This window comes from Festucalex cinctus, chromosome 9 (assembly GCF_051991245.1).
Source record: "Festucalex cinctus isolate MCC-2025b chromosome 9, RoL_Fcin_1.0, whole genome shotgun sequence".
Taxonomy (NCBI): Eukaryota; Metazoa; Chordata; class Actinopteri; order Syngnathiformes; family Syngnathidae; genus Festucalex; species Festucalex cinctus.
Window position 1 is genome coordinate 9,644,089 of NC_135419.1, and position 24,457 is coordinate 9,668,545.

General features: G+C 41.1%; 1 protein-coding gene across 4 annotated transcripts in view; it reads left to right on the top strand.

Moving 5' to 3' along the window:
* pcdh19 (protocadherin 19) overlaps positions 1-24,457 on the top strand; it is a 73,570-nt gene that overhangs the window by 25,655 nt on the left and 23,458 nt on the right. For all 4 annotated transcript variants that reach the window (XM_077532440.1, XM_077532442.1, XM_077532441.1 and 1 more), the window contains exons 3-4: positions 14,881-14,939; positions 18,470-18,642. In XM_077532440.1, coding sequence (XP_077388566.1) covers positions 14,881-14,939; positions 18,470-18,642 — 232 coding nt within the window. The remainder of the gene's footprint in view (positions 1-14,880; positions 14,940-18,469; positions 18,643-24,457) is intronic.

Below are 24,457 nucleotides of genomic sequence, written 5' to 3' on the forward strand. Positions count from 1 at the left end.
AGATACCAATACCTGATATTGGTATCTGAAATTTATTAATTAGTTTTTACATTATTCCATATCGTTAACCCCATATGATTTGTTTATAGCTTCTGACACCTAGTATAATCCATTAGGCCTCATTTTCTTCATGCTGTGGCTCCATGTTAGATCACGTCCTGTGTGATCAAAAACAATAGGAATGATTTGTTTGTTATAAACAGTCCCGTACTGCTTCGACTGAAAACATAACAAAGGACGACGGGCTTGGTCCATAGCAGACTTGATAGCCGAGCCTTGCGCTATTTTTCTATAAAGCCGTCAGGAGGAAGGCGTGTTGTGTTTGTTGTGTACTTGCTCGCTGCAGCTGTTTCTCCTCCGCCTAATAGTGACAGCCATGCCTCCCCCTCGCTGCAGTACAAAAGGGAGTTGAAGCATTCGATTGTCTACGGATTGTTTCCTCCCCCATTTGATTTATTAAATTCACAGATTACAAGTAAAAGTACATTAGACGCCTGGGGGTAACTAAAGGGATTCGACCATCAAACTATCGGGGCCTGCGAGAAATGGAATGATGAAAAAACAAAAGATAATATTGTGTACTATGGCGCTGGGACAAGGCGAACTCTTCCAATCAGCCCAGATAAACATCCAGCCCAGAGATATGTTCTTGCAAGATAACGGCTTAGCACACACGCTGACATACAAACACGGAGAGGGCGCTTTTGATAAGCACCGAAAATGACTACATGTTGTTTAGGGTGGCGGAACAAAAGGATTAAAAAGGACTTCATTTTAAGAAATCAAAGCTGTGGAAAGTTGGATGCTGTAGCGTAAGATGCATTTCAATGGGCTAGATTAGATTTCATAATGGAGACATAATTACAGCGAAACCAGATACGTGTTTGCGTGCTAATGCAGCAGCACCTCGGCTTCCCCCCGTCGATGCACCGCAAGGGGAAGGAGGCGCAGAATCACCGTCTGTTACTGTTTTCCGCGACCCCCGCAGTCCCCCCACGGTGAAAAACAGTTTGCCCCCCAAAGTCGGGCAAAATACAAATTCAATTAAATGAAGTCAGTTCAGCTAATCCCCCCCCCCACCCCCCACCCCCCCAAACACACACACAATCACTTCCCCCACTAGCATTGAGTGGGTCAAGCCCACTGCATCTGGCCCCTCTTTCTCTTCCAGCGGCCCCCTGCTTGCATGCTGCTCGCTTGCCGTTCCCCTGATGGAGATGACTGCTCCAGTTTTCACTCCCACTGTGTGCGTGTGTGTTTGGGTCAACACATGTTTCACTGCAGATTCCTGTTGCGTTATTCCCCTCCTGACTCACCGGGAACGCACGTTTATCCCCCCCTTCGTGCTTCTTTCACCCACTGTATTTTGTTTATGGGTAATGGATTATAAACAGAAGCATAGCGCTGGATGTTATTCCCATCGGAGAGCGCCCGATCCTGTTAAGAAGCCGGATTTACAGATGCAGCGATGATGGGCAAGCAGCTAATACTCACTCTGACAGCTGCCTGGTAAAACCATCGCCGTAGATGACCAAACAGATGTGCATCTCATTGATTTACCGGCAAACAGGATCAAAATCAGAGCGCCATACCTGCTTATCTGGATCACTGATAGGCGTAACCTTGTTATCTAAAAAGAGGGGTTTTCAACCTGGGGTCTGTGATCTGTAACTTTTGTGGGTGTACCGTTTCGAGTGGAACCCGAAAACACAGACAAATAAGTGAATTTATAAACATTCATTTAAATGGCAAGAGAAAATGTAATAACAAAAACGCACGCAAAACAAATACGCAGAACCGTAAACACACTTGAGCCAGTCCAAAAAGGCAACAAGGCAAAGTACAACAAAAACCTTCAAGAACTTACAAAGAACAAGGACGGGAAGGCAAGATCAAAGTCGAGGTCACAAACGACGGCTAGGATTCGAGGCTATCTTGGACTGAGGCATGAGTAAGCGACTAGTCCAACAAAAGACAGGAGCAGAAGCAGCCTCTTAAATATACAAGACATAATTGCTGATGAGCAGCAGCTGTGCAGAGTCTCATGGGCGCCACCGCAGGTCAGGCACAAACTGGAATTACAACAACAAGACAACTGAGAGCACAGCCTGCAGGCATGGAACATGACGGGGGCTCTGCAAAAATAATTTGTCTGTAATGGGTCCCTTGACACAAAAGGTTAATCGCGGACCACACGGTATTTATGGTTTTCCTTGGAGGACCATTATGACTGTGAAACCATATAAATATCAAATCACCCACTCATATTATTAAAGTACATATACAGTACACAGCAAATTGTTGGTTTTGAAATCTGAAGTCAAGAATAATAATTATTTTCAGCTATTGTTAAAGTTACTGTAATAACTAGTTTAGCAAAAATAAATTGCTTGCAAATATCTCAATGCTATGTAGTACATAAGACAATTCGAAAATATTTTTGACACTTTCACGGACCACATAAAATGATGTAGCGGGCCAGAACTGGCTCCCGGGCCTCGAGTTTGACACCTGTTATCTAAAGCTTTGGTTTAAAGTGGAAGTCAGCCTCAAAATTTTCTTGACAATAATATGTTATATGTGACCTCACTAGTCTAAACATAACATTCTGATTAATATAACATTTGTGGAATGTGAGTTATGCATAAAAATCCAGACATTTTTATCCATCTTGGGCGGCGGCCATTTTGCCACCTGCTGTCCACTGAAGATGACATCACAGTTGCTCAGGCAACAACCAATCACAGCTCACCTGTTATCTGAAGCTGAGCTGTGATTGGTTGTTACTAGTGTTGTTCCGATACCGTTTTTTGGCCCCCGATACCGATACCGATACCCAGCTTTGCAGTATCGGCCGATACCGATACCATACCGATACCGTATAAGTTTGTTTTTTTTCCCTCAACATGAAAAAGCTGTCCTGCCATTGGTTCACAGCATTTAAGGTCTTAGATTGGCATGCAGTGAACATGTCACATATCAGTGAATGTCGTGCACGAGCAGGACACAAGATGTTGTCTCCAAAATCCTATATTAGTGTTAGAATTAATGGTATCGGCATGTTACTTGTGAGTAGCCACCGATATCGATACCACTGTTTTAATGCAGTATCGGCACCTCTGCCGATACCAGTATCGGTATCGGAACAACACTAGTTGTTACCTGAGACCTGAGCAACTGTGATGTCATCTTCACTCAGCAGCAAGTGGCAAAATGGCTACCCCATGAGATGGATAAAAATGACTAACTCAATATTTTCCAGAATACCATATTTAGACTAGTGGTGCCGCATATAACATATTATTGTCAAAAAATATATATATCTGGCTTGACATCCGCTTTAAAAAATAAATGTGATACAAAGGTTGTTCCCAAATTTGATTTGTGAGATATTGTAGCACCCGCACCGTGCCCTTTAAAAGCTGCGTGACCCCTTCACCCGAGCGCCATAATGTAAACACGATTTGTTTGCCAAAGTGGCCCGGGGTGGTGGGATTAATGAACGCTGATGAAGTTCCACACGTATCCCGGGCGCTGCCTCCCCATTTGGCGCAGTAGCTCGTGAAGCTGGAGTATGTCTAGAGGCGGTGACTAATTCCCTTTACCCAGTGTCAGATTAAGGCATGTCAATAAACAGACCAACTCAATCCATCTCTGAGCGACTGCATCCGCTGGCCCAGTCTTTGCTGTCTGTAATGAGCTGCCGCAAATCTCCGTCGGACTGAAATGTCTGGAAAGATGCCTTGTCACAGTGCGCGAGGAGGGGCATTGCAGGGAAAGATGGGAGCGCTGCCCACCTTTAATACTGGATTTACACGACACGCTTTGACCGTTTTCTTTTTTGCTCTCAATTGGGGTATGTGTGAAGGCATGCGACATGTAATCAGGCTTATTACAAATGTGAATAAACTCAGATATGAATCGGATATCTGCTGCGGTGTAAACGAGCAGATAGGATCTATTGTGTCAATGCAAACCTGATGTTTTCCAAATACGGCAATCAGTGATGTATACAAAGAGGCGACTATGCAAATAATCTAAATAATGTAGTACACACATCAATCAAAAGTACAGGAAACACATACAGTCTAAATATGGTACAGTACATTAGAGGACTATAAAACATTAACAGTGTATTATTGATTTTTAATTCAGTCCTAGAAAGCACACACACACACACCCACACACACACACACACACACAAAAGTCCGAACCCTAAAAGGCATGAGACACCATATTGATTTGAAACTGGCATTTTTGAGTCCTTTTGCCATTTCCAGGGGTCAGAATTTTTTTTTCACTTGCTCCCAAATTTGAACCTTATATACTAGACAGATGGGTGATGCAAAAATTTTTGTCATTGCGTGTGGGCGGAACATGATGACTCCTCATAAAACTCATTAAATCAACTCTTCAAGTTCCAAGTCCGTCCTAATATTCTGCCCTGAAGATGTTCATTTGGGCCCCCAACTGGAAAAAAAAAAAAAAAAAAAAAAAAAAATCAGTACATAGATTTAGTCCTACATTTTGCACACTATAAAATAGGGCTATGCAATAAATCAAATTAATTCAATTAATCTTCATTTTGAAAATTGAATCGTTGATTAATTTGCTAAATTGTGAAATCCAATTTTGTCTTCTGGATTATTAAGAGTTCTTATTTTTATGTTGTGTTGCATCCAGTTGCTATTGTGAGTTGTAATTGTATGAATGTTAAGTTTATGTTAAAACTGATTGACAATTAGTATATATTATTGTTGTCTTAACATGTTTGCACAGGAAGTTTTTTTTTTTAATGAATTAAACTTTTAAACAAATGTTTGTTGTTTTTATTAGATTAAAATTGGAGCTGTCAAACGATTATTATTTTTAAAATCAGATTAATCACATTTTAGAATTTTGATTAATTACAATTAATCACTTAATTAAAAAGTCTTTTTAGCAACATTTTTGAAGCACCTGTTATGTGTTAATTCTTTTCGACATTTAATTTTTACTATACAACCCCATCCTCCTCTTTTTCTAATCAGTTAATTACTTGCATAATTTAAAATGGAAAAAAAGGACCCCAGTAGTTTGTGAATGAACAAATATTCTGAATATGTAAATATTTATTAAAATCGTTTAAGTCAGTTTATTTAGGTGTTCCTTAAATGTAAAACATATAAACAGACCTCAGTACTGTGCAAGTGAACTCAGTGCACTTTGATGATGCTTCATCATGTTGTAATGGAGAAGGTTAATCAGCTCTTTTTTGTGGCTAATTTATCTCTTTCTACCTTCCTGAGTTAATCAGTCGCTAATTTATGTCCCGTTTCTATAACCAAAAGTTCTGTTATTTACTCAGTCGCCAGTGTTTACATAATGTACACGCTCTGAATGTGTGTTTGTAAGGCCCGGCCCAAGGGAGGGCGTGTAAACCTTTGGGAATATCTCGTGCTCTAAATTAGTGCGCCTCACTTCTCCCCACAACACTGGCTAATGTAGGGCACAACTGAGAGGAATCAACACTATCTAGTAATTCTTGCACCAAAAAAATAAATATGTGACTGCTAATTATTTTATGTGCATAGTCTTTTTTTTTTTTCACAAAGGGTCAGAAATCCTTTCGAGAAAAGATGCATAGCTCATCTTTTCCTGTACCCAAACCTTCCTCCTTCATGCCAATTTACACATTTTTTTGGTAGGGATGAGATGGCTGAAAACTTTTTGGCCCATGATCCAAATGAAATCAAATCCCCAAAGACTTGCCCTGAAGGGGGAGTTGTTAAGCTGATTTCTCATAGTAAACGGCGCAGATACATTTTTCTCCCACAACCTTCCCGCCTTATTATTATGTAAAACCGTATAACTTTATCTCATACGCTTCTTTCTTACTCGGAGATGGATTGAGTCCGTGGGCACGCGCAGCCTTGAATGCTGAACAGGTGTTCAATGAAACCCTGACGGCGCTTCAGGAGTTTGATGACGCAGTACCAAGATCGCTATTCAACTAACGCCGACAAGCCTTGTCACTCGGGACAAAGGCGACACAAAACAACCACCGCAGGAAGTCACGTAGCCACCGAAGTTTGGGGTAAAAAAATGTCAGAGGTGAACGGCGACCCCCTCCCCGACCAGAAAGACAACACTTAAGCTGCTTAAGCGTCGCTCGACTACGTTGGAATGCAGATGTCTGCAGAGGGGGGCCTATTATTTAAGATCTTTTCATCACGCTGAAAGAGGGGGGAAATGGCTCTAAAACACATGAATAATGAATGCCGTTTCTATCAATGTATGTATAATTAATCACGTCTTCCAATTGGACGTCTATGGAGCCTCTAGGCCTGAGTGACATGGAGACAAGTCTGGACTATTGTCTGAGTCTGACAGTGGAGGCATCAGAGGCACTTTGCTTACATTGATGGTGCGGATGGATGTCGTAACTTATTAATCGATTAAGTGATCATAGAAATTCTGTTGAATGTGTGGAATCGAATTTTGATCGGTGGTGAAATAGCAAAATTGAGTGGCCTACTTGACTGTAAATAATGGGGGTGCAATTTTTGGTTTGAAGAACAACAACAACAATGTCAGATTTGGGAAGTTGGGCTCCATGAAAGCTAGCATGGAAGAGTTCTGAACATTCACAGTTAATCTAGGAAGAGGGATTATATTAAGTTCTTAATTAAGCAATCAGACAATAAAACCCAAAGCTGTGCGTCAATGGGAGTTTCCAAACTTTCACACTGGACCGGAGAGACAAACCTTCCTCAGTTAGCTTAGCACTAGCTAGCTAGTATGAAAGACACTACACGGATGGGACGACATAAGATCGATTTAAAACTTTACCCTGTGCTCTGCTGCTGGCCAATGTACGGAAAGGGATTATGGAGGTTGAAGTAAGTAAAACTAAAAAAGTGAACGGTTGTGTATAGGGTTGCCAACTGTCACGTGTTAGCCGGGACGCCCCGTGTTTTTGGCTAAATTCTTATGTCCCGTACTAAGTCAAAAGTCCCGTAAAAAAAAAAAAAAATCTCAATTCTTACACGAAATGCAGAAAACGGCATCTTTGCCATTTTTGGACCGCGGCTGCTCCCGTAGGTTGACAAGTAACAAGGAATTTGCTCGTGGCCAATAAAATGAGTCGCTGGGTGTGACGTTATGTGGAGATCATGCAAGGTAAGAAAGGCAACGAGAGAGAGCGCGAGAGAGAGAGAGACAGAGAGAGAGAGAGAGAGAGAGAGAGAGAGAGAGAGAGAGAGGCGCTTCCTGGTTTCGTCACAGTTTCATGTCGCCTACACTCTAAACGCCGATCTTAATACGTCGGCTGCGAATGTATCAGCGGGAGAAATACAAGATATATTCTTGTACTATTTATGAACAAAGTTTCGCAATCAGCGCTTAACCCAGTAAACCGCACTCTGCAGGTCCTAGATCAGCTAAAACGGCATTGTCACGAAGCACGCCACCTGTCAGCCAATCACAGGCATCAGGCATCGTCACGTGCATTTGTTGTAGCAGTTAGAAAATAATAATAATGTGTAGTGTTGTCCGGTCGGTTATGACGAGAGAATGGATAAACCTGTAAGAAAGAAAAGACTGTGCTGTTACAAGTATCTATTGAAAAAGTAAAGTTGTTGAGTCACGCTCCACTTTTGCATTTTATTTTTTCTTTGAGGTTTTGTATGAGGTTACATAATGATGGCTTGCAGTAAGGATTAAAGGGAATGTACAAATTTTGTGCATTTCGACTCTAATCACAATATACACTGATTTCACACATCATGCTCACGCCACCATGGCACCGTGCCGTGCACCTGTCCCTTATTTCGGGACGAGAAAGTTGGCAACCCTAGTTGTGTAGGTGGCGCCACATTAGCGCGTCAGCCACAGATGAACACACTGATTGACTGATATGTTTTCAAAATATGTATATGAGGCTTGGTGAAGAGCTTTGGACAAGTGCACTGAATGTACCGTTATGATTTTTTGGACGATGATATGTTTTTGGGAAAAAGTACAATTAGTAACCCATTTGAACAGATTCAGGATTTGGAGGTTAAATGGTAAACAAATATGCAGCTAGTTGCCACACATTATCTGAATACGTGACGCCACAACAGCTGTGTGCAATATGGACACCTCAATATCCCTCCTGAGCAAGTTCTGTCTGAAAGACACAAGTGACTGAATGTTGCCTTTTGGTAAATTAAGGTTGACTTCTTTAGCCATTCTCGTCCATTTTCCTAGTGTCGCAATTGATTGTCTTTTTAAACAACAGCAGGAAGTATTTGTTCACCTTCACACGGGAAGTGTAAACGACAGACGGAAATGCAAGCAGGAAGTGGTGTTGTGTTTACGTGCCCGTGTCATTGTGCTTGAGAGGGGGCCATTATTTGGTTTGCTGGGACAATACTCGACATGTACCGCACCATCAAGGACAAACTGATGACCACTGGTTTCTTTTTGTTTTTGTTTCCAATTCATCTTCAAGCCGAAGAAAAAGGGGATGACTTTTAACACGTTCTCTCAGCCACAATAATTCACTTTGGTAGCATGATTGATTCCCGGACGGGGGCCGCTGGGTTTGGACTAAATTGACGGGTGATGGAGTGAAATGATGCGGAGAACGTGGCAGGTTGTTTGTCACATGTGTACCCCTCTGTCACAATTGATCGAATATAATTTGAGCGTGTGGGGGAGCCCGTTGATATTAAATGGTAATAACGCTCAGTATTCATCAGGGCTGACTCCCCGCGGCAAGCAGAAATAGAAAATGTAATCTCATCCGCAACTATGGCTATGGCCTAAAGCTCTCTTCTACGCTTTTTCACCACTGATCCTCCCTCAGGGGTCCTGGCCTGTTTCAAGGAAGAGGGGAATCTATAATCCAGCAGATGGCGGAGGATCTATGAGAAATTCTGTTATCGGGAAGAAGGTGGAATAGTTGCCGGCGTCCAGGGCAGAAAGGGGCAAGGGTCGTAGGGGGTTATGTTAGCTTAGCGGTAAGGGGTAAACAGAATATAAACCGTCTTCGCTGGGTTGCAAAGGGTCTTTGTCTTTCACGTCACCACAATGGGCTTCAGCAGCTCGGCGGGGGGGGGGGGGGGGGGGGGGGGGGGGCAGACCTACAGGTGAGCCGGTGGCCTCTTTAAAAGCGCATTCCCGCCAAGTCGGGGGAAGAAAAGCTCGGCAAGGGGGAACGTCTGCGTGTGCAAAAATGTGCAGTAAGACTCAAAAGTTAAGCTTGGGGAATGTAAGCGTCATGAGAGTTGACTCAGGACAAAAACAGACCCCAGGTCAGTATTCTTAGATACAGTAAGTAATTACTCCGGATTCCATGTTATTGTGTTGCCAATTATTAAAAAATAAATAATAACAAGCTATTCTATCGCTAATTTTCCATTCCTGTTTTAGGGGGAAGAAAAAAAAGTTGGCAGTGTTTACTTGATGTCAATGTTACAGCTAAACAAACACCAGCCTACCCACATACACCACAGCTATATTTCTAAGTGTTTTGATTGAATCAGTCTGCTCTGTCTTCTTAGCTTGGCCCACCATATTGATGACTAAATGGTTGCATGAAACACTTGCGTCTGTAATTGATTTTCCTTTTTTTTTTTTTAAACACACAAATCTCAGATGCCTTTTTCAAAATCTGTCTTAGCCTTTATAAAAATATGTAGAGCATATTGGGACCCTCACTAAGGGTTGTAAAATTGTTTATTATAAAGTATTAAAAGAATGAAAAAAGAATAGTAAGAGTCACCTCCTGCTTTCATTTAGCATGACCACTTTACATCACATTTAAAAGCTAATTAATAGCATTTTTGCTTCACACTTGCCAAACAGGCAGCTGATACTCACAGTTGGAAGGCATCTATGGTTCTTTGTCAAAGGTTTACACTTGCCAAATAGTGTAGGCATTTGTTTTTGTCTGACAATGGGGAAATTGTGGGATATTCTATTACACTGAGTCACTGATTTTTTTTGTATTAAAATGCTTTAAGCTATTTCTTTGTCATCAACACACATTTTCTTGAATCCTGTAGTGGTTTTTACCTGTACCACAACTTAAGCCTGGTTTATACTTCTGCATTTGCTCTTGCCGAAATTCCATCCATCCATCCATTTTCTTGACCACTTACTCCTCACAAGGGTCGCGGGGGGTGCTGGCGCCTATCTCAGCTGGCTCTGGGCAGTAGGCGGGGGACACCCTGGACTGGTTGCCAGCCAATCGCAGCCTTGCCGAAATTCCCAAACATATTATCCCAGCACAAAAATGAAGATACGTGATTTCCTACCTTGAGCGTACGTGCGTCTCTCTAGCAAAATCTATGCATAATTGACGGCTATTATGAATGCTTTGATTTTGATTTTTTTTTAAACCGGGTCCACATTTACACTATCTGCTGTAACTAGTGAGCTAGCCTGCTGTTGTATGGCAATTTGTACTTAAGGCATTTATGGTGTTTTGTCGAAGATTCACATTTACCAAATATGGTCGTCCCAATGCTCACAATTCTAGGGCAATTGTTTTTTGTTTTTTTGTTTTTGTTTTTTTTATTCCTGTAATGTAACATTCTGGAAAAAAAAAAAGCCTAATAATGGGCAAGTCAATGTTTTTCATGACCCACATTTGTAATGTAGAGACAATACTCACATTGTCAGGCATAATATTGATGTTTCAAATGACGTACATTTGCCTAATAGTGAGCCATCACATAGTCGTTTATGTGTATATTTTATTGTAGTAATAGTCTATTCATTAACAACCGAGAATCCCTAAAGAGGTATCTGCATGATCAATCGGTAAACTCAACTCCAGTTTTATTTTAACACAGGTTAATGGCGCTAACGTTATTTAAATGTTAGCACTCAATCCATGCAGAGATGCCGTCTGCCAAATGATTGTTTATCAGCGTCACAACATCCCCTTTTATCGCCACTTTATATTTAAACTGTAAATTGTCACAGTGGGACAAAAGAGAACAAGGCAGAAAAGTCCCTGCCTATAAATTGAACAGATTGGCGGTGACACCTTTTATGCATCCGTTTTCTTTGTTTTTTGTTTTGGCATCTTATTAGTGCCTATATCTCCATCTGTCCATGTTTGCTTCAACTTAAGCGCTACAGTTTTGCCACCGCCTTGGTAATTCATAGAGTGAGGCAGCTGTGACATTCTGTCTTTATCTTTTTTTCCCTCCTTGCTATCTTTTTGCAAAATCTGCTGAGCTTGTCGGGTGATTACTAGTAGAAGAACTGGCACCGCCCATCCCACCCTTACTCCTTTCCGACCGTGCGTCCGGCGCTTGCGAGGAAGGCAAATCAAATCTTAGAGGAGATTGCTTTTTCTCTCCATGGCAAAAGGCAAGTCCATTGTCCCGGTGACCCCGCTTTTATTGAAGAGAAAGATGCAAAGGCTGAGAGGGGAAAAAAAAAAAACAGGCAGGAGGAGGTGGGGTGTGGACGGTGATGCTTCTGTGTCCCGCAGGTCAACTCACGCCCATTTCCTCCCATCTTAAATCCACTCCCTCGACTCCCCTCCCTCCTCGCGGTGACACAGCGATCAGTCACATTCCTCCCTGCAGTCCTCCAGATGAAACGGAACAATAATTATGGGAATAGAGTGGCTCTGGCCGCCAAACCGGGGGCTGCTCAGATCACAACAACACATTGTCCAACCTGATTAAGGAGCCATTTGCGGCCTCCTCGGCCGCTCTCGGCTGCAACTTGACCCCTCGCAGCAAGACGTATCGATACGCCCTCCAATTTCAGGTCGGTCACGGACGTGGGAGGAGGCGTTGCGTTTCTGCGCACGGACCTTCCCCGGAGTGAGTGACTCATCAAGGTCGCTCCTTGTTTCGAGAAGTAGGGGACTGTGGTCATTTCCTGTCTGCCAAATTACTGAAAAAGTTCATGGTTCCTAACCACCTGTGTCATAGATTTTTTTCCTTCTGTTTTGAAATGAGCAAGTGATTGAATTGGACGAAGAATTGCAATGTTCGTTCAAATTGTGGAAAGTGACAGTGCTAATCCTGCTGTGCCGATATCCACAAGACACGTTCAGACTGGCCTTTTAAAAAATGTTTTCTCTTGTTAGTCATGCTTTGTTTTCATATTAGTCGCTAACTGGCATGCTTGCTTGTAAATTTGTATTTATATTAGCATTTAACTGTGGTGCTTGCTTGTAAATTGCAACATTAAGGAGAAAAGCACATCTTTCATTGCCATGTGATGATATTCCTCTATAAATAGATATCTTTGATTTGTCCAGGTGATTTTTTCCCATAGGAAATAATTGAAATAAAAGAGAATTGTTCACTGAAATTGAGTGAGGAGTGCTGAACTCATGCGGGATTTGCTGAAGGATATTTTTGCACTGCTTTTGAGGCGTATTTTTCTGGAAAATGTTAGTCGGAGCACCACTGCATATTTCCAAAACTATTCAAGTTAATTCCTTGATGCTAGTTGAACTGAGCTAGAACTCTAAAGTCTTATGAGATTTGCTGAAGTCAGCCATTATTGACCATTGACCATATTTTGATGCAATTTCCTTTTGGGTTCCACCTTAAAACCAGTGGTGAAAAACACTCCGTGTTCATTATTTGTTGCTCACTTAACTGAATACCACAAAGGAACACTGCCCTCACTCCATTATGTATCGTTGCTAATGTTTTTTATGTGACTTTTTAGGTATAACTTTCCAGAAAAATGTTAATTATTCACCAAATTGTTAGACCTTCTGGAGTTTCACCATACATTACTTTATAACTTCGAACACAATCCGTGCAAATTATTTGATGCTGAGATCAACTCTGGTGAAGTTTGTCTGTGACTTTTGAGCTTAATTGTTCCAGAATTTCCAAATGTATGACATTTGCTTTGTCATTCATGGTTGAACGAAATCAGTTCCTGTAAAATCCCGTGTATAGCACTCATTTAGAAAAAAAAAAAGATCCCAAATCAAGTGGGGGCATTAAACAGGGGCTTAGTAAGACAACATTTTTTTTTTACGTTGTTTAGACGTTTAGCAGTACTTTTTTTCCCCAGTTTATTGATTCAGTAATTTTAGAGTAAGTAACCATAAAGTTACAAAGATATACTCAACAATTTAAAGGAGTTTGAAACATGGAGTCACAGATTTGAGTTGAGGTATTTTTCTGCCACTAGGTGACATTAGTGTTTCATGTTAGACATTGCAGACAGGAGCAGTACATATTTTATTCAAATTCAGAGCAATTGTACTATATTCATCAATTGTATTTAAATTGTATTTAATGTGTTTTAATGCCATTTAAGTCCTAATCTTAGTAAAAAAATAAATTTTTTGACTTTTGATGATTTTAATGACCCACTTAAACGTTGATTATACACAAGTACAGTACAGAGAAAACAATACATTGTTCAAGGGTGATTTTTATTTTTTATTTTTTACTATGCATAGGTGTGTGCTATTCATAAGATTTTACGGTAATTTTTTTATGCTTACTGAACTGAGATCAAGGGAGGTTTTGCCGAAGTCTTACTTTATGTCACACATTATCCACCTTCCATGTTTTTATGTGACTTTTGATATTTTAATATCTTTCTCCAAGATGTTTTTTGCCCAATTGTATGACCTTTTTCCATATCTCTTTGTTAAATGGCATGTTGATTCCTTCTATTATTTGTCAATATGTATTTTATGCATGCAGGAAAACAAATTCGGGGCAAACAATGAAACATTAATTACCATTTCTTTTTTTTTCTTCAAGGAATGATCTACTCTTTATAGTGGCGTGTTAAAGTTTAATTAGGGCTAAACAGCAGAAAGGGAGCATGAATCATGATAACCTTCACAGCAAATACACTGATTCATAATGTAGTGCGTGTCCTTGCATCCATCATTGCTGTTTTTTCCTGCTATAATAATCAAGATTAAAGGTGGTGTTGAGAGGTTGCGTGAGCGCCTGCATTGACTTCATCATAGTGGTGATTCGTTTTTTTTTTTTTCTTTTTTTTAATAATTCAACATAGCTTCAGTATCTGCACAGCTGCCTTCACACAGAAGTCAAAGGGGTCAACCCGCACCGTCTTATCAACGCCTGCTATCTTCACTTTGGAATTTGAAGTGAAACCTCTGCTTTCTCTCCCCGGAAAACACCTGCATCTCATCACACTTTGCAGGAAGGGTCACATCCTGGCTTTTCACCGGACCACCATGCTTTCTTTCTTTTTTTTTTTTTTTTTTTTGAAAGCCTCCACTTTTTTAGTGGGAGTTGATACCACACAAGGGAGCGGTGGGGGTTCATAGATCCTCGTCAAATATAAACGCTGGGCGAAATATGAATGTGGGATGCCTTTGAACTTTACGCTGTAATGTGGGTCAGAGATCTATCGCATGCATATTCTGAAAAAGTCTTTTCATCTCCAATTGCGGCGTTAAGATTCCCCCCGGTACACTCTTAATTTCATCTCCTTCTCGCGCTGTTATTTATTTCATTTTCTACACATTAATGCGTAATCTTCTCAAATGTGTTAGAAGTGAGCTGTTCGCACGAGAGGAAGAGAGGGGAGGGGAAACGTGTCTTCGTCCATCTCTCGCATAAGAGAATGTCCATCCCTAAAGATTCCATTTTGAAGATGGTGGGCTGACAAGCAAGGGCGTGAATGAAGACAGGGGCTTGATGAAGCTTGTGTTCAATGTGTTTTTGTGTGCATGTGTTTTAAAAGACACAGAGGACGCTCTCCTTTGTGGAAAATAACATTCCTTCCGAAAACCAATTACTGCTAACATTGTTACAGTTTCTTCTCCTATTAAAAGTAGCTCTCTCTCTCTGCTCCCCACCTCCCCACTCATATCCCCTACTCACCAACCCTCACCCCCACCCCACCCCAACCCGCTGTGTGTTACAGACGGAGAATTATTCAATTGACTCCAGTTACGTGAACAGCAGAGCCCACCTCATTAAAAGGTACGTTTATTATTATTTTTGGTTTCAAGCACCTTGTTACCATTGTTATCTGTAATTGTTTTATCTAATGAGAGCGCAGGAATGCTTGCAGCGGTTTGTATGAATTTGTTTTGGAGTGGGGATAATAGGGATTGGAAGAGAGTATGCAAAAAAAAAAAAGTCTCTAGATAATTCATTAAGATGATGAAAAAAAGATGCATAGAGATTACTGAATTAGACATAGCATCAAAATCTACTTTTATCTGATAGGAATGATCTTATAAGCAACACATGATGCAAAGCGGATTTTTTTATTTTTTTTTAAGCAACAGAAAGTCTTTTTTTTTTTCTCTTTTCACATGATACAATGCATGATAATCTTTTCAGCAAGCTAGCAGACGTATCTATCCTTCCCTCCTTCCTCTCTTTAGTTTTTCCTCTGGTCACTTGAGATCTCAATTTATTGGAAGTTTGAGGTTTCTGCGGTTGGCATAAGACTCTGGTTTTGTAACCACGCAGGAGGGGTTTGGTTGGTGCTGGATTTCACTTTGATGGATTGGATGTACTGGCTTCTATGGATCTCACTCTGCCTCATCGATCCTTCCCTCCTTCCTCTCTTTAGTTTTTCCTCTGGTCTCTTGAGATCTCGCTAATTTGTTGGAATTTAGAGGCTTCCGGGGTTGGCGTAAGACTTTGATTTTGTAATCATGGGGAAGGCAGGAAGTGTTTGGTCGGTGCTGGATTTCACTTTGATTTATCTTTCTTTTCTCTTTATTTTTTCTGACCTTTTCTCTGGTCTCCTGACCATTTGAACCTCACGACTCTGACAAGATTCTGAAGTACCTGGTTAAGGCGAAGGGTAATGGGATATTTACAAGGTTTTAGGTGAATTAATGAGTATAAATTTATACGTATTTGCACGCACGCGCACGTACGCACGCAAACGCACACACGCAAATGCACACACGCAAACGCACGCAAACGCACACACACAAAATTAAAAAAATAAATAAATACAAAAAAATTTAAAAAAAAAAGAGCAATGATGATAAGACGTTGAATCGGTGAGACTACCGATTGAACAATTCTGAGCTCTTTAAAAAAAAAAAAAAAAAAGCAAGCTAGCAGACGCTAGTGCTAACGCCACATTTGAGATGTCCAGACAAGACCCGCCTGAGTAGGAGATGTGGGGTTGCCATGGCAATGACAAAGATTCTATTATCCTTATTAAAATCTAATTTTATGTTATGTAAATCGTGTCTGTAATAACTGAGCAACAGTTGATACAAATTAGATTATTTAAAGGGGAAGTAAGTCATATTTCCATTCATAGTTTGAAGTCAGTGTGACTTGGGGTTCAAATAAGCCACACCTTCAGGGTCTTGAAATCATGACATAGCAATTAGCTACAGTATTTTGTAAGTTAGTACTGGGAGTAGCACTAAAGCAATGTGGAAGATGTCCAGGCAGGTCCACCATAATCGACATAGAGAAGAGGAGATCCATGGTTGCCATGGCAATGAAATATTTTCTGCTCTCATTATAGTTTAAATTGATCAGATATTAATTATGTCCCCACTGAAGCTACTATAACTATACTTGCTACTAATTTCTATACGACGAGCTAGCTAGCTACTTTCTTGAAATCAACATCACCATACAGTGATTTAGCTAGGTAGCTCTTGCGCTAAAAGAGAAAGGGATTCCATTCCATTTGTTAAAATCTACAATTAGCTGATTCCATTCTTTACATATGACATAAACCACATTTTTGAAGCAACATTAAGTAATATTTTTGCTCTCCTGAAGCTATAGAATACTATGCATGCTCATGATCTTTTTAACAATAACAATCTACTGTAGCACCAAATATTAGAAGTACCCAGCCAAGTCTAGCATATTAAAGACCCCCAGAGAAGAAGGAGAGATTCTATTCTCCTTATTGGAAGTCACTGGATCATCAGCATGAAAATGAAGCTGCTACTTCAAAGAACAAATTATATAAAGTTGCTTTAAGATTAGATAAGATTAAGAAGATTTCATATTTAAATCAAAATTCCAACGTTTGTATTAGATGTTTTACTACTAGTTTATAGTACATTTAACAGCAGAACATGTTTACTGACCTTGTACATGAGTCACAGTGAGTGCTGACTTCATTCACACTTTGAAAATGTTTTACCATATTTATGTGCAAATGAGAATATTATCTCACTATACTATGACTTGGAGGTGTCAGAATACATCAACCAGGCACTTGTTGACGCGTGTTAAAGCTTTTGGTTGGCTAAATAACAGCTGGCCAGTCTGGTTTTATGTGAAAGTAGAGTAGATATTTTTAAACCATCTCATTACTGTTAGTTTGGGCTCGAGGCGGGAAACAACCCGCCGCGAGTCAATCTCAAAGCAATTGTCGACAAACCTTTGACATTCGCACCCAAAGTATAATCTAGTCTTCATTCATGAATGTGAGAGGAAGCCAGAGTGAACATTTTTGGACAATTGGACGTCTACGTGGGAATGCAGGGTTAGGAAATCGGCACGGGGGTCAAAATAATTCCCTCCGGCCGTGGAGTATTTTTGCGAGGGGGTTACATTTGATTCCACAATTGTCCTTTTGTTACCTGCAGCCTTGCAACAATGTAGGCTTTCTTTTGTTTGCCCCCAGCTTTGCCCCCTCCCTCAAGTCCCATTACGACAATTTCCCCTCCAAAGATTTCCTGCATTTATGTAAACAAAGACCATTGAAGTGCAGATTCCCACAAAGCAGGGCCCTCAGGAGCCCAGCGAGCCCCCCAGGCCTGGTACAGGTGCAATTACAGTGATAACATCAGAAGGTCAGCATTAGCCGCCACCGCAGCTCCACAATGGGGAACGTTCGGCCAGAGGATGCAGCTACCTTGGAATGTCCTTCATTTCTAACTCACACCCTCTCTCTCTGCTACTTCTTCCAAGAACACGTGTTGATTTATTCCCCTGCTCTTTAGTGTTGTTTATAAATGTGAATTTGTTCCGGTGGGATGGTACTCAAATGAGGGGAAATCACACTACTGTTACTGTGCAGCTGTTGATTGTCGCCCCCCCCCAATCCTGCTTTATTGACTGCGTGCCCCCAGCACAAGGCAGATGCTCCGTTTGCATGCCTCCAGCGTTTCCGACATCCATCTTCCTTCCCGGAATTCCTGATTACTGCAGTATTTGTCTGATTGAAGTGAGCGAGCACCTCCCTGTTTGTTCAAGATGCCCTTGAAGGCAGCACGTCCATCCAAAATGTCTGCGTCTGCCCCCCCCCACCGAGATTCATACAAGCTCTTTATATCAGGATGATTTCAAGTAAGAGTGTTTTGCAAAGATTTATTCCAAAGCAAATGTGTTTTTTATAGGTCTGGAATAGACAGAAAATAGCCTCGTTTAAAAAAAGAAATAAAAAAAGAGGCAAGGGAAGGACAAAAAAAGCCCTGATAGAGAAAAAGATGGACACCTCCAAGGCGAACGTGAGTGAAGGTGACGTGACAGTTAATCAACATCTTTCTCGGTCCTCCCTTGCGCAGTACGTCAACGTTCAAGGACCTGGAGGGGAACAGTCTGAAGGACAGCGGCCACGAGGAGAGCGACCAAACCGACAGCGAACACGACGTCCAGCGAGGACACTATGTTGACACGGCTGTCAATGACATGCTCAACATGACCGTCCCTCCCAATGTTTGCCAGCTGCCAGACCAAGGTAAGCCCACGTCCGTGTTATTGTACTACAACATCATGGCCAGTTCTGTTTAACCCGGAGGGGTATAACTTCTGTTCTGGTGCACAGTAAGTTGTGAAAATTTTGACTCTGTTTAGAGTGGGACCAAAGAGACTCAGATTGAAAATAAAGAAATAAATAAAGTAAAATAAAGAATTGGGAAAAAAGTAGTCACTCAAGGGTTGAGGAATGAACTCACAACCTTCAGCTTGGGAGACTGTCACACTACCACCTGAGCTATGCCACTCCTATGGTTTGCTTATATCCAAGAGGAGACAAAAACATTTTTTTGGTCTCTTGGAGTTATGAAAATAACACGCAGCATGAGCTGCTTGGCTCAGGGAGTAGATCGGCTGTCTCCCAAGCTGAAGGTCTTGAGTTTGTTCCTCAACTCTTGAGTGACTTTTATTCACTTTTTTCAATTCTTTATTTTACTCTCTAGCAAGTGTAAATATTACTCTAAAACTGAGTCTACTTGTTCCCACTTTAAATAGAGTCAAATTTACCTGACATAATTTACTGTGTAAATATATCTCGAAGGTTATGTCTGCAATAAGCATATATGTATATATTTAAATATAGTTTCCCAAAATATCAATATAACTGAAATGGTACATTTTCACTTATTTTTATATTAATTTCAATGAAAACAAAAGGTGAACTGGGTTTTCTGCATAGGCAACATCTCTTATAAAGTTAAGTGACAATTGAATCATAAATAGTTACCGGAAGTTAACACATGCAGTTAGATCCGTTATCATCTTTCGTTTTAAAAAAGGCCAATGCCGATATTTGTCAAAATACCAAATATCGGTGCCGATAATCAGCCAATTCCTAATCGAAAATTTCTCAGAATTGTCCTAAAAAGATTTTTCTTTTACATTTAGCAGTCTGTTTCACATATTTTTCAATTGAATTACTGAAATAAATTAGTTGTTAGCTTTTTATAATATTTGAGAAAGAAAAGTCATTTATTGATGTGAATGTCTACTGTATATTGTTGTAGGAATTCCATCATTTATTCACATACGTTATTTTGCTACCCTTAAAAAACCCTCCCAACTTGTAACAATTGGAAAAGAAAAAACACTGCATGATACCCTTCTGACGCAACCTCAGGCAACACACGTTGATTGACAGCAGCTATGTTTGCGTTTGAAGGCTCGTCGAATCCCCATGAGCTAGCGTGGCAGCAATTAGGCTCACAAAGGTGGACTTTTACATATCTCCACGAGCCCTGATCCATTATTCAGAGGGATCATTTAGCCGGCGAGTTAATGCGGATGTTTCATATCTGACTGGAGCGTTTAAAAAGACATCCCGTCGTCTGGCAGGAGTCAGCGTAAGGGGTCGTGTTGGTGCTTAACTGCTGCCACTCACGCTGGAGAAAGCCGATGAAGACGTCTACAGCCGGCCCAGATGTTGCCGCGCACCTGGAGGCTATTTAAGACTCGCAGGAAAACGCCACAGGTGCACAAGCGGCCGCTGTGGGGAAAACTTTTCGGGTGACCCGCGTTTCCCTTTTTTAGCTCGGCAAAAAAGCGTTTATTAATAGCTGTGTCGTCCCTCACTGGTGTTATTTTAACTTCAACCATAATAAGCACCTCGCTTTTCTTCTCCCCCTTGCTCACGTACAAAATCAATTTTTAATGAGCGCGACAGAACAAAAATATGCTTTTATGTCAAGGAATAATAAGGCTTCCTTAAAGTTGATGTCGCTGGGAGCAATTCTGGCTGAAGGTGTTGTGTAAGTGGGGAATAATAACATTAGGAGACACACTTAATGACAGCCATGCAAATGGACTCCGCCGCCGCCTCCCTGGCCGCTCGCCCGTCATTTGTAACAACTTGGCCGAGACGCGCGCCTTACGTCAACGCGTCATTCAGCAAGGATAGCTTTCAGAACCACATTATTCAATATAAATACGCAGTGTTTCATGATTTTTTTTTTTTTAACAAATCAGTTAGCTCAGTGGTTAATACCTCTGACCAGGGAGTGCCCGGTTCGAATCCCAGTTGGAGCAAATTTTGCAACAGCGCTTGGTGTTATTCCATTGTATTCAATATAATTACTCAGTGTGGCAATGATTTGAACAGTCCAGTTAGCTCAGTGGTTAAGCACATGCCTGGGACTGCGGTTTGTGGTGCGTATCCCAGTTGGATCAGATTTTAGTCCAACTTCAATTTCGTGTATTAATCATTACCAGCTTAGACTGATTGCAGTTCAAGTCCTCTGTTACGTATTTTATTTTTTTTATCATTTAACGCCAATTAATAATTCGTAATCTTCACATAATTTATCTTCCAATATCCTTCATAAGCATTCCATGTGCATTCAAATAGCACTCAGCTTTCAGCATTCACACGCATTTTCTATAGAAATTGCACATTTACTTTCACAGTGTTGTTCGCCCTCTTAAGCAGTTTACTTCAAGTCATCAAAAACAACAAAGCTCGTAGTGGAAAATGTAGAAAAACAACAGTCATGCCAAGTTTGGCTTCAGTTTGAGTCTGTTTAATTGACAAAAAATGGACAGTGTGAAGCAGTTATTTCATGTTGATTGAACGGTGGGGATTATCAGAAGACAATTCACCAAACACGCTGGCATGTCTATTGGGAGACGCAGATGCAGCACAGCACACGACGACAGACAATGCTGAGGATTCATTCTTTCTGTACGTGCTTTTATTGTCATGTTGTCTTGTGTTGATGAGGTCCGGGAAGAAAGGAAGCAGGAAGGAGTGCAGTTTAAACTCCCGGGCTTTAACAGAGCAAATGTTTACCATTCCCAGTGCCATGCAAAGGTGCCGTTTGCCTTCACACAAAGACCCTCTGCAGTACCATAAACATGCAGGCTTTCTTTCATGAGGGAATCACTTTGTGCTCTGTCAACCCCCCACTGCTCTCCATCACAATTGACAGTCCTTTTTATCCTCCATTATTGTTCATCACTGCTGTTGCACCTTTTTCAACACTTTTTAGAAACAGTTTTGGTCTAGGCCAGGGGTGTCAAAACTCTTTTTTTCCTCTTTTTTTTTTGTGTGTGCCACATCGTAGTAAATCGTAAATTTTCCTTATGTCTACATGCAGTCAATAACCGTTTCAAAACCGGAATATTGGAAATTTCCGTGTCCAGAGGGAACATGTTTTTTTCATACTAGTATATAATGTAATTGCACATCCACTACAGTAGGTAGCAGTGGTGCTCTCATTGTCAGAGTGTGTAAGGCGCATTTGCTACTTACAAGTGTACTTAGTGCAATTTTATTGACAAGTGATGCTATATATAGTTGTGGTGGAGAGATGGAGGGGCGCAAAATATTTTTTTCTTCTGGTTGGGTGTTAAAAAAAATACGGTGGAACGGTGGTTGACTGGTTAGCACGTCCGCCTCCCAGTTCTGAGGACTCGGGTTCGAGTCCAGGCTCCGGTCTTCCTGGGTGGAGTTTGCATGTTCTCCCCGTGCCTACGTGGGTCTTCTCCGGGTACCACATTCCAAAGACATGCACGGCAGGTTAATTGGGTGCTCCGAATTGTCCCTAGGTGTGCTTGTATGTATGGATGGTTGTTCGCCTCTGTGTGCCCTGTGATTGGCTGGAAACCAGTTCAGGGTGTCCCACGCCTACTGCCCAAAACCAGCTGAGATAGGCTCCAGCACCTCCCCGTGACCCTTGTGAGGAATAAGCGGTCAAGAAAATGGATGGATGAATGGATTTGATACTAGCTATCCATTTACTATTTACGCTTCACCTTTGCAAACACAAACTCAAAATAGGTTGTACTTTCCAGGTCTCCTTTCAAAGTAGAATGATTTTTCAAAAATCAGATTCAGATTAAATCAATTTGTATTTTTGTAATTAATTTTTGACATGCTGTCAGTGTCCTGCCAGCTGAGAATCAACGCTGTCTTAATCGTTTGCCGAATCCCTGCCAAGAATCTTAAGAGGAGCTCTTTTTGAAAACTTCACTCTGGCCGATTAGATTATTAAAGTATTTTCAGAACAAATCGTATTAAAATCTCTTAAGAATCTACAAAGGAAGGGTTTTCCTTAATACTGCAATATGAACGGATGATATGGCTCAACCCGTAACCTTTGAACGAGGGACGTATTAAATAAATTCTTTATTTTTCCAGTGAAATTGGAGGGATTTGCTTGGATGGAGCTTAAGCAGTGCCGAGTCATTACTGTCATGATAGAAGCCAGCTAACAGACAGCTAAATCTTTTTTTTTTTTTTTTTTGTGGTCTTCTTCTTTTGATTGTCAGCGCTCTCACGTAATTCCTGGCGGATGTGGATGAGCCGCTGTGTTTTTAGGGATTAACATCCATGTTTTGTCAAATTTCTACATGTAGGAGTAAAGTGTGACGTTTGTTGGATTTTGTGGTTTTGCGGTTATTTCAAGTTCATTGGAGAAGGGGAATAAAAAATAAAAAAAGTCCTTGTGGCTTTTTTACACACCGAGGAAAGCGAGACTGTTCAATTAGCTCGAGCAAGGAACAGGCCTCTTTTATTTTTGACATATCCCCCCCACCTCTGGAGAATTTCTCTCATCTATGTCCCGGTTCCCTGTGGGGGTGTGCCTGAAGCTCGGAGCCCAGGAATGGAAGTTCCCTCCCTGGGCCACAGATTCCTCCATATTCCCATCTTCCATCAGCGAGATCCACTGGGTCTCACTGCTCCTAATTGAATCTAGCGTCTCCCCACTTCCTCTCTCATTGCAAACGTCTTTTGCTGCCTTCCCTTAAACTTTGTGCCACTCAAGCACTTCCCTTTCCCTGTTGAATTTGAAGGGCGGAAAAAAAAAAAAAAAAGTAAAAGCACCTCATATGTTTCTGCTGCAAAACTTGCCCTAAATTCAACACGGGAACATTTCTAGTTTGCAGTTCTGTGATCTCCTAAGGAAAATGCTGACAGGTGTCAGAGTGTGCGAGGCGGCGGGGCCGTGCTGACAGCAGGGGGAGGAAGAGCAAGAGAGGGAGGAGGAGCAGGCAACGTGAGGCAGACAGAGATGGAGAGATGAGCAGAGGGTATAGTAAGCAGTCTTAGTGAGGGAAAATAGAAAAAAAAAGAAGAAACAATCTGTCTGACAGGTAAGAGTGATTTTTTATTTTTTTTTTCCCGATGAATAAAACTTCGACAACATTGAATCAAGCGTGTCAACAACAACAAATCATGCATGATGCTATTTTTATGATCACATCCACAATCCAAACTCCATACAGGGACCATCCATTTTGATTTGCTTAATCTAATGTGGGAGCCATGGAGGTAAAATGGCCGACAGTGACAAAGAGCAGTGGGGAGGTGCAATACGAGTTAAGGAAGACGAAGTGCGCCACAGAGCGCGAGTCCGACTTGAGGAAATATGAAGGGGAATAAATTGGAATTTCAAGCTGTGTCCATCTGTGCTCCAGTTTTCTCCATCGTAGGAAGAAGCGAAGAGGAATAATTGGTGGAATTAAGCTGAGCATACATGATTCTAGGAATGTCGTTTTTTTTTTTTTTTTTTTTTTTTTTTTTTAATTCCACATTGCATGATTTAATCGCAGAGAAGACAGAAAGTCCCGATGAGAATGTGTCGGTGCTGTTCCCCTTAAGTACTGCGGAGGGCAGGAATGATCGTTTCAATCTGGTGACAACCTTTAAAAACCTGAATGCTAATGCTAAAAAAGGGCCACGACTTTGAAATTTGTTGTATCTATGTCATCATTTTTTTTTCTCCATATGCATAGTGTGCTCCCTTTTAAAGTAGCAGTGGGCCTTATTTCTCATGTCTACTTTTTTTTTTTCCATCTAA